The following is a 10,886-nucleotide window of genomic DNA, read 5'->3' as shown; positions in this document are numbered from 1 at the left end:
GAAAGAGGAAGCAGACAATTAAACTGCATCTGGCTCCAATATAGTTCCTTGGACCGGGCAAAAAGAAACGTGACCCCATGCAAGCTATCGGCCTCGACGGCACCTCTTCTTGGATGAACATATGCCTGCCTGCATTTTCCCTCCGGCCACGCCATCGGTCTCTCCATCGCCCGTTCATGCCCGCCCTTGGCAGGACACCTCATCGCCGACGCACCATCGTATATCCGGCCCAAAGCGACAACAGAGAACTCTAGACCGCTGGCCACATCCTCTGCTGGCCTGGAGTCTTTGGATACCCTTTTTTTCTTGGACGTCTCTGGGTGCTTTCAGTTGGGAGTCTTTGGATGCTCTTCCCATAAAGCGGAAGGCAGTGACAAAATACGTTGCGAAAACAACACACATTTGCCAAAATTGACACGCCGTGAAGCATGCACAACCATGCATCTACGGTGGCCGACGACGACGCCAGAGCTTTAGCTAGCTGTTCACGACAATAAATGGCCGAGCAGGACGTGAGCAACGTATATACGTGGCCGGCGAACCCATAGCTTCAGCTAGCTGTTGTGCACAGCACAACGGCGGCCGAGCAGGACATGAGCCAGATGGCCGGCGGACCCACAGCCTTAGCTAGCTGTGCACTGCACAGCAAAGCAACGGCAGAGGTGGACATGAGCACACATGTGCATGCTTGGACGTACGTGCATGGCTTCTGCGTGATCGTCATGCATGCATGCAGAGCATGAGGTAAGGCGCGCGGCAACTTTTCGTCCCAGCCCTCGCAGGTATCAACCATCCTCGGCCCGCCCTCGCGCTAGCAGATATACAGTGAGTCGATGACCAATGTGTGGTAAGCGGTGAAGTGAGGGTTCTGGTTGCAGTTTCTGGACTCGCTCCCTGTTTTTAACGGGGGCTCGCATCTTCATCTCAGCCACCAAAGCCACTGCTCTCGCCTGAACTCTTTCCTGCCATTGGAGCTCAGGAGCAAAAGCCTGTAGCCACTAGTCCACCAAAGGCTGTTCGGATGGCCGTCATCGGGACGGTGGGGGCGGAGGTGCTGATACCGCTGGCGGCGGTGATCGGCATTGCGTTCGCGGTGTTCCAGTGGTACGTGGTGGCCAAGGTGCCGGTCCCGTCCCACGACGGCGAGGATGGCGGCGGCGGCGCCGCCCAGAAAGGCCGCAGTGGGCACGATGAGAGCGCGGAGGACGGCGTGGACTACCGGCAGGTGGAAGCCCGGTGCGCCGAGATCCAGCACGCCATCTCCATCGGCGCCACGTCCTTCCTCTTCACGGAGTACAGGTATACACACCTGCTTTCCGAAATGCTTCGGGTGCCACTTGCATAGAGATGAAGAATAAAAAAACACGCGCTACATAATAATATATTGTTTCTCTTTATTACTATTAGTATTATTTTTAGCAAGTAATATTGGCATGTTTTTTAGGTTGCGTGCTGATTCAACTTAAATAATTACAGATGACTAACAAAAATCATGGTACAATGCAACAAAAAAACACTTTTTGCGGAAAATGCCAAAAAATTGTTTGGCTTCTAGTATATAGTACTCTAACAAAATATAAGACGTTTTTTGGCACTATAAACAGAAGGAGTGTAATATAATATTTTTCTCTTATTGTTATTTTTAGCAATTAACATTTGCATGTTTTTTTTATCTTATGTGGTGGTTAAACTTTAAAAAAATACTATATGAATAACTGAAATCAAGGTACAATGACAAAAGATATATTATTTGCAGAAAATACTAATAAAATGTTTGGGTAATGTTATTCAGCGAACGGTCACAGGGGGTGCATGACCAAACAAACGTCTTTCGCGGCAATTTATGTGTTGGTAGCATGGCAATTCTTCAAGCGAACATGGCAATTTCACAGCAAAATTCTTTGTTTACCAGAATTTGCCATGTGTGTTTGAAGAACTTGCCATAAAAAACACTAATAAATGCCGTACTTCCAGGGGTATATGTTTGTCTTAGCAAACGTTCTCCTAACAAATATTTAGCCAGAAAAAAATTCATCAAGATTTTGCTTGCCGCTGTCGGCCAACATTTACAAGAAAGAAAAGAAGGATTGGCCTGTACCAAAAAATTGCAAACATCCAAACAAGCAAAAACATTTGTCGAAAAAATGGTATGATGGGTATTGAATTGGCCAGCATCTAAGCATGCCCAAGAAATATTACCCGGTGATGAACTAGATTTTCACTTGAAATGGGTGGATTCCTACCGAAGTTTGAAGAAATTCATTAAAATAAGAATTGTATTGAGTCTGGCTTGAACTCGTGTGTCAAGCGAATATTTTGACAGATAGTCAAAAAAAATATCCTATTGAATTCAGGTACCTCGCCGTGTTCATGGCTGGGTTCGCGGTGGTGATCTTCATGTTCTTAGGGTCGGCGCAGCGTTTCAGCACGCGGCCGGAGCCGTGCACGTACGACCCGGCGCGCATGTGCCGGCCGGCGCTAGCGAACGCGACCTTCAGCATGATCGCGTTCCTCCTGGGCGCGCTCACCTCCGTGATGTCCGGGTACCTCGGGATGCGCGTGGCGACGTTCGCGAACGCGCGCACGGCGCTCGAGGCCCGCCGCGGCGTGAGGCGAGCCTTCGTCGTGGCGTTCCGGTCTGGCGCCGCCATGGGCTTCCTCCTCGCGTCCAGCGCGCTGTTCGTCCTCTACGTCGCCATCAACCTCTTCGGCGTCTACTACGGCGACGACTGGGGCGGGCTCTACGAGTCCATCACCGGCTACGGCCTCGGCGGCTCGTCCATGGCCCTCTTTGGCCGCGTCGGCGGCGGCATCTACACCAAGGCCGCCGACGTCGGCGCCGACCTCGTCGGCAAGGTGGAGCGCAACATCCCCGAGGATGACCCTCGCAACCCCGCGGTACGTACTGAGAATCACTGGCAAAGTTGGAAAAAAGTTATGTCTTCCATGTCCCTGACCCTTAGACGATCGATGATGTGCGCATGCAGGTGATCGCTGACAACGTGGGGGACAACGTCGGCGACATCGCCGGGATGGGGTCCGACCTGTTCGGGTCGTACGCGGAGTCGTCGTGCGCGGCGCTGTTCGTGGCGTCCATCTCCTCGTTCGGGACGGAGCACAACTTCGCGGCGATGATGTACCCGCTGCTCATCAGCGCCATGGGCATCGTGGTGTGCTTGGCCACCACGGTCGTCGCCACCGACGTCGCCGAGGTGAAGACCGTCGAGGAGATCGGGCCGGCGCTCAAGCGGCAGATCCTCATCTCCACCGTGCTCATGACCGTCGGCATCGCCATCGTCAGCTTCCTCGTCCTGCCGCACAGCTTCACCCTCTTCGACTTCGGCAGGCGCAAGCTCGTGAAGAACTGGTACGCCGCTACACGCCAACTCAATCGTCATACTACGCCATTTTCAGATTCATGACCAGTTATTGATAGATTTGACATTTGGTTTTGTATGATTTCGCAAAATGCAGGTACCTGTTCATCTGTGTGTCGGCCGGTTTGTGGGCAGGTCTTGTAATCGGCTATGTCACAGAGTACTTCACAAGCAACGCTTACAGGTAAAAGAAATCAAAAATGATAGAACTTGAGTATAACTAGCTAAAATTGCACGAATTTTAGATGAACCGGCATAATGGTTATTAATTAGTGTTTGGTTTGTGTGGCGACGTGCGTAGGCCGGTGCAGGCGGTGGCGAACTCGTGCCGCACGGGCGCGGCGACGAACGTCATCTTCGGGCTGGCGGTGGGATACAAGTCGGTGATCGTGCCCATCTTCGCCATCGCGACGGCCATCTACGCCAGCTTCCGCCTCGCCGCCATGTACGGCATCGCGCTGGCGGCGCTGGGCATGCTCAGCACCATCGCCACGGGGCTCAGCATCGACGCCTACGGCCCCATCAGCGACAACGCCGGCGGCATCGCCGAGATGTCCGGCATGCCTCACGTGGTCCGCGAGCGCACGGATGCGCTCGACGCCGCCGGCAACACCACCGCCGCCATCGGCAAAGGGTTCGCGATCGGGTCGGCAGCGCTGGTGTCGCTGGCGCTGTTCGGCGCCTACGTGAGCCGCGCCGGGGTCGCGGCGGTGGACGTGCTGAGCCCTCGGGTGTTCGCGGGGCTGCTGGTGGGGGCCATGCTGCCCTACTGGTTCTCGGCGATGACCATGCGGAGCGTGGGGAGCGCGGCGCTGGCGATGGTGGAGGAGGTGCGGCGGCAGTTCGACAGCATCCCGGGGCTCATGGAGGGCACGGCGAAGCCGGACTACGCCACCTGCGTCAAGATCTCCACCGACGCGTCGCTCAAGAAGATGCTGGCGCCCGGCGCGCTCGTCATGCTCAGCCCGCTGGTCGCCGGCACGCTGTTCGGCACCGAGACGCTGGCCGGGCTCCTCGCCGGCGCGCTGGTGTCGGGGGTCCAGGTGGCGATCTCGGCGTCCAACAGCGGCGGCGCGTGGGACAACGCCAAGAAGTACATCGAGGCCGGCGCGTCGGCGGAGGCGCGGGCGCTGGGGCCCAAGGGGTCGGACGCGCACAAGGCGGCGGTCATCGGCGACACCATCGGCGACCCGCTCAAGGACACCTCCGGCCCGTCGCTCAACATCCTCATAAAGCTCATGGCCGTCGAGGCGCTCGTCTTCGCGCCATTCTTCGCCGCGCACGGCGGCCTCATCTTCAAGCACCTCTGAGTTTGAATTCCGGGTTCGCGCGTCTTGCTGCCTGCCTGGACCTGGATGGCCAAGCAGAAGACTATCGTTGCCAATAATAACCTCTAGACTGGGAGAATTGTATGAGGTGATGAATGGTTAATGTTTACTTTAGTTTCGGACTTAATTCGAGTGCAAACCCGCCTTAGAAATAAGCTCGTGGTGTAGCAAATTGTCATTCTTAAGGCATGACTTCTAAATGCAGTATGGATGATCGTCTCTAGGCCTTCAGCAGAGTACCATCACGGTGAGGCTGTGTTTGGCACCTGTGGATTATGTTAATCTTGCTTCTTTATCTCTCTGATTTATCATTTGGCTAACCAGCCTTTTCTTATTTCCCACCAAATTGGCTACGCTGATTACAGTGTTAGCTGCTGGACGCCAAATCTCTACTACTATTAAACAAGAGAATCTCTACTTCTCTACTACTATTAAACAAGAGAACATATGCTCGGGCGGACGAAAACTCTGCCAACAAGCAGACGAGAGATTCAATCGGCAACCACGTAATCCCACCCTCAATTATCGCTAACCGCCCACCTAATCGCACCTTGAAATTAGCGCTAATCCAAAATTTAACGCCTAAAAAAACCACAGGAAATCCACCGGGGCGCCCGTGCCCCATCCTGCCTACGCCTGGCTCCCATCCCACCGCTGCCTCCATGGTGAGAACCGTGGCCAGAAGAGGAGGACGAGCACGGCAACGGCGCCCCCATCCTCTCTCCCCGTCCTTAATAGGTGTGCCGAGTGCCGACCAGGGACGGAGCCAGGATTTGACCATAGGAGGGCAAAGACAACGACACTAGAGATTTTTTAGGTTAACACGCTTTCCACTAATTTCTTAACAGAATTAACCAGCCTGTTAAAGTGATAAGAGGAAAAAGAGAGAAAATCTGAGTACTAATAGAAAGACATCGACACAAGAGACGTAGATTCGTCAAATTTTATTAGTGACATTTTTTTATTAGGAGCTTGCATATCAATTAAATTATGCTCGAGCTATTACCTTGGTGCTTGGAATCATCATATTCACCATTTTCTCTAAAGGGGCATGCTTGGAAAATTAACCACCTGATGCAATCAACAAAAATAATTATTAGAGATCATGTATTAAGAAATTATAAATGTTTGAAAAATAAACAAATATTGCTTGCCTCATAGCATCAATGGAAGTCTTTAGCCTTATTTAGGATTAGGCTGGTTCACTTCACTAGATTGTACTGTAGCATCATGTTCTGATGGTTGATGGCTTGAACCAACTGGCTTGAAAAATTTATGTATGGAGATTTGGCTCTTTTTCTTTTCATGTCTACACAAGCATAAATAAATGAATGAAAATGCTATACTTGATGATTAATGCTTATAATTTGTATGATTATACTTCTATAGTTTTTAAAGGCATGAACCAATCTGATATGAGAACAGATTACCTTTTCCCCTTGTATGATTGTCGCTCAGCCGCTGTGTGTCGGGGCCGCCGTCAATGGGCAACGGGCAACCGGCAACGTGTCTGTGGATCGGCGCAACGGCGCTTCCCTGTCCCATCGTCCCCTACCCTTCTCCGCTCCTCGATAGTGGCGCGATGGAGAGATCTGATCTGAGCGGCCAGCAGGCAGCAGGTAACTCTCGATCTCAGCAGCGGACGACGGCTTGGAAACGAACAGACTACTAGCGATACGTGGATTCAGGGACGGAGCCAGGATTTGACCATAGGGGGGCAAAGACAACGACACTAGAGATTTTTTTAGGTTAACACGCTTTCCACTAATTTCTTAACAGAATTAACCAGCCTGTTAAAGTGATAAGAGGAAAAAGAGAGAAAATCTGAGTACTAATAGAAAGACAACGACACAAGAGATGTAGATTCGTCAAATTTTATTAGTGACATTTTTTTATTAGGAGCTTGCATATCAATTAAATTATGCTCGAGCTATTACCTTGGTGCTTGGAATCATCATATTCACCATTTTCTCTAAAGGGGCATGCTTGGAAAATTAACCACCTGATGCAATCAACAAAAATAATTATTAGAGATCATGTATTAAGAAATTATAAATGTTTGAAAAATAAACAATTCTTGCTTGCCTCATAGCATCAATGGAAGTCTTTAGCCTTATTTAGGATTAGGCTGGTTCACCTCACTAGATTGTACTGTAGCATCATGTTCTCATGGTTGATAGCTTGAACCAACTGGTTTGAAAAATTTATGTATGGAGATTCGGCTCTTTTTCTTTTCATGTCTACACAAGCACAAATAAATAAATGAAAATGCTATACTTGATGATTAATGCTTATAATTTGTATGATTATACTTCTATAGTTTTTAAAGGCATGAACCAATCTGATATGAGAACAGATTACCTTTTCCCTTGTATGATTGTCGCTCAGCCGCCGTGTGTCGGGGCCGCCGGCAATGGGCAACGGGGTAACCGGCAACGTGTCTGTGGATCGGCGCAACGACACTTCCCTGTCCCAGCGTCCCCTACCCTTCTCCGCTCCTCGATAGTGGCGCGATGGAGAGATCTGATCTGAGCGGCCAGCAGGCAGCAGGTAACTCTCGATCTCAGCAGCGGACGACGGCTTGGAAACGAACAGACTACTAGCGATACGTGGATTCAGGGACGGAGCCAGGATTTGACCATAGGGGGGGCAAAGACAACAACACTAGAGATTTTTTTTAGGTTAACACGCTTTCCACTAATTTCTTAATAGAATTAACCAGCCTATTAAAGTGATAAGAGGAAAAAGAGAGAAAATCTGAGTACTAATAGAAAGACAACGACACAAGAGATGTAGATTCGTCAAATTTTATTAGTGACAATTTTTTATTAGGAGCTTGCATATAAATTAAATTATGCTCGAGCTATTACCTTGGTGCTTGGAATCATCATATTCACCATTTTCTCTAAAGGGGCATGCTTGGAAAATTAACCACCTGATGCAATCAACAAAAATAATTATTAGAGATCATGTATTAAGAAATTATAAATGTTTGAAAAATAAACAATTCTTGCTTGCCTCATAGCATCAATGGAAGTCTTTAGCCTTATTTAGGATTAGGCTGGTTCACCTCACTAGATTGTACTGTAGCATCATGTTCTCATGGTTGATAGCTTGAACCAACTGGTTTGAAAAATTTATGTATGGAGATTCGGCTCTTTTTCTTTTCATGTCTACACAAGCACAAATAAATAAATGAAAATGCTATACTTGATGATTAATGCTTATAATTTGTATGATTATACTTCTATAGTTTTTTAAGGCATGAACCAATCTGATATGAGAACAGATTACCTTTTCCCTTGTATGATTGTCGCTCAGCCGCCGTGTGTCGGGGCCGCCGGCAATGGGCAACGGGGTAACCGGCAACGTGTCTGTGGATCGGCGCAACGACACTTCCCTGTCCCAGCGTCCCCTACCCTTCTCCGCTCCTCGATAGTGGCGCGATGGAGAGATCTGATCTGAGCGGCCAGCAGGCAACAGGTAACTCTCGATCTCAGCAGCGGACGACGGCTTGGAAACGAACAGACTACTAGCGATACGTGGATTCAGGGACGGAGCCAGGATTTGACCATAGGGGGGGCAAAGACAACAACACTAGAGATTTTTTTTAGGTTAACACGCTTTCCACTAATTTCTTAATAGAATTAACCAGCCTATTAAAGTGATAAGAGGAAAAAGAGAGAAAATCTGAGTACTAATAGAAAGACAACGACACAAGAGATGTAGATTCGTCAAATTTTATTAGTGACAATTTTTTATTAGGAGCTTGCATATAAATTAAATTATGCTCGAGCTATTACCTTGGTGCTTGGAATCATCATATTCACCATTTTCTCTAAAGGGGCATGCTTGGAAAATTAACCACCTGATGCAATCAACAAAAATAATTATTAGAGATCATGTATTAAGAAATTATAAATGTTTGAAAAATAAACAATTCTTGCTTGCCTCATAGCATCAATGGAAGTCTTTAGCCTTATTTAGGATTAGGCTGGTTCACTTCACTAGATTGTACTGTAGCATAATGTTTTGATGGTTGATAGCTTGGACCAACTGGTTTGAAAAATTTATGTATGGAGATTCGGCTCCTTTTCTCTTCATGTCTACACAAGCACAAATAAATAAATGAAAATGCTATACTTGATGATTAATGCTTATAATTTGTATGATTATACTTCTATAGTTTTTCAAGGCATGAACCAATCTGATGTGAGAACAGATTACCTTTTCCCCTTGTATGATTGCCGCTCAGCCTCCGTGTGTCGGGGCCGCCGGCAATGGGCAACGGGCAACCGACAACGTGTCTGTGGATCGGCGCAACGGTGCTTCCCTGTCCCAGCGTCCCCTACCCTTCTCCGCTCCTCGATAGTGGCGCGATGGAGAGATCTGATCTGAGCGGCCAGCAGGCAGCAGGTAACTCTCGATCTCAGCAGCGGACGACGGCTTGGAAACGAACAGACTACTAGCGATACGTTTTTTTAGGGGAAAGCCACTTTATTACTCAAATTCCACAATGGGTGGGATACAACGTTGGTCATGAGGCTGGCCAAGCCACACATGACGACCCAAAGATAACGAAGTAGAAAACTTTGCTAACTTATGAGCTTCTACATTAACTCTACGACTTTCGTGAATAAAATTACAAGAAAAGTGTGCAGCCCTAGCTTTGATTTCACTAATGATAGCTCCGTAGGAACCTTGAATTCCTTTTGCGATGTCGCCAATGACTTGCTTGCAATCGGACGAAACAATGAAGCGGTGAACATTAAGATCTTCCGCGAGGGCAAAAGCCTCGCGACATGCAATGGACTCAAGTGTGGCTGGATCGCACACTCCTTCGATGACCAAAGCTGAACTGCCCAGGAACGCTCCCTGGTCATCGCGGCACACTGCAGCAGCCGCTCCCCCCTGTTAGAACGTACAGCAGCATCGATGTGAATCTTTGCGAAGCTAACCGGTGGGGCACTAGGTCTCGGAAGTGGTTGCATAGTCCTTGCAATGGTGTTGGTTGAGGGTTTTACCACCCGAACTGACTCCAAGTCAGCTATGAAGCGAGTGATAAATGCATGAGTTGCGTGAGGAGTCTGGAAGATCGCCTCGTGTATTGCTTTTCTCCTGGAAAACCAGATCGCCCAAAGTGTGACTGCCAAGAGGACGAACTTATCATGGGTTAGCGAGTCAAGCAGATTGAAAAGCCAGCTCTTGGCTCTCGTCTCTGTTGTCGTCGCCATGGTGCAAGCTAGCTCGTCGTCCACTAGGGCCCAAGTGCACCTAGATACCGTGCATTCCAAAAGAGAGTGGTGCCATGAATCTGGTTGTCCGCATAGGCCGCAGCTACTCGATGTTGTCATATTGCGATGCGCCCTCACATCCTCTGTGGGTAGTGATTGTTTCGACAACCTCCATAAGAACATGCGCACCTTAGAAGGCAGCTCGGTTTTCCACAATGTCTTCCACGATCCCTCTTCCAGGCGATTACTAGAGGACCCTGCCGATCCATACAGCCAAGCCTCCCTCCTTTACTTGATTGTGACTAACATGTTATATGATGATTTAACTGAGAATTGTCCACTTCTCTCGTGAGCCCAGCTCCAAAAGTCAGGTAGGTTCATGGTGCACAGCGGGATGCCCGCGATCACCTTTGCATCGAACGGGAGGAAGGTAGCATTGAGCCTATGCTTGTCCCATGTGGCCATAGTAGCGTCTATGAGTTCTGAGACCAACTCGGGTGGGTTTGCTGAGATGCAGCCGTAAGGCCTCATCATTTCCTCCCTGGGCAGCCAGTTCTCCTCCCATATCTTCGTACTATTTCCGTTACCAATTCGCTTGATGAGCCCTAGTTTGAGTGTATCGCGCCCCTCGATAATGGCCCTCCATATCTGGCTCGGGTGAGAACCCAACTGCGCCTCCAGGATGTTTGAGTGAGGGAAATAAACACTCTTTAATAACCGGGAGCATAGTGAATCTGGCTGTTGCAGCAGGCGCCATGCCTGTCTAGCCAGCATTGCCATATTGAAAAGTTCAAAATCTTTGAACCCTAGTCCACCCATAGACTTTGGCTTCGTCATTGCTTCCCAAGAGACCTAATGAGGCTTCTGCTGCCCGTTCTTACTTCCCCACCAGAATTTTCTTATAAGCATATTGAGGTGTTCACATAGCCCTCTCGAAAGTTTAAAGC

General features: G+C 49.0%; 1 protein-coding gene across 1 annotated transcript; it reads left to right on the top strand.

Moving 5' to 3' along the window:
- Positions 1 to 548: 548 nt before the first annotated feature.
- LOC123180583 (pyrophosphate-energized vacuolar membrane proton pump 1) lies at positions 549 to 5,000 on the top strand. Its single transcript, XM_044592659.1, has 5 exons — positions 549 to 1,299; positions 2,355 to 2,898; positions 2,988 to 3,367; positions 3,475 to 3,561; positions 3,679 to 5,000. Exons 1-5 carry the CDS (start codon positions 1,022 to 1,024, stop codon positions 4,685 to 4,687), a joined length of 2,298 nt encoding a protein of 765 aa, XP_044448594.1. The 5' UTR covers positions 549 to 1,021; the 3' UTR covers positions 4,688 to 5,000.
- The last annotated feature ends 5,886 nt before the right edge of the window (positions 5,001 to 10,886 follow it).

The sequence above is a fragment of the Triticum aestivum genome, chromosome 1D (genome assembly GCF_018294505.1).
Source record: "Triticum aestivum cultivar Chinese Spring chromosome 1D, IWGSC CS RefSeq v2.1, whole genome shotgun sequence".
In the NCBI taxonomy this organism is placed as follows: domain Eukaryota; kingdom Viridiplantae; phylum Streptophyta; class Magnoliopsida; order Poales; family Poaceae; genus Triticum; species Triticum aestivum.
Note: the sequence above shows the minus strand (reverse complement) of the source record. Positions and strands in the feature narration are given on the sequence as shown.

Coding starts and splice junctions, on each gene's coding strand:
- LOC123180583 (XM_044592659.1), top strand. CDS start 1,022: ATGGCCGTCATCGGGACGGTGGGGGCGGAGGTGCTGATACCGCTGGCG. Junction 1,300..2,354: donor TTCCTCTTCACGGAGTACAG/GTATACACACCT, acceptor TATTGAATTCAG/GTACCTCGCCGTGTTCATGG. Junction 3,562..3,678: donor TTCACAAGCAACGCTTACAG/GTAAAAGAAATC, acceptor CGACGTGCGTAG/GCCGGTGCAGGCGGTGGCGA.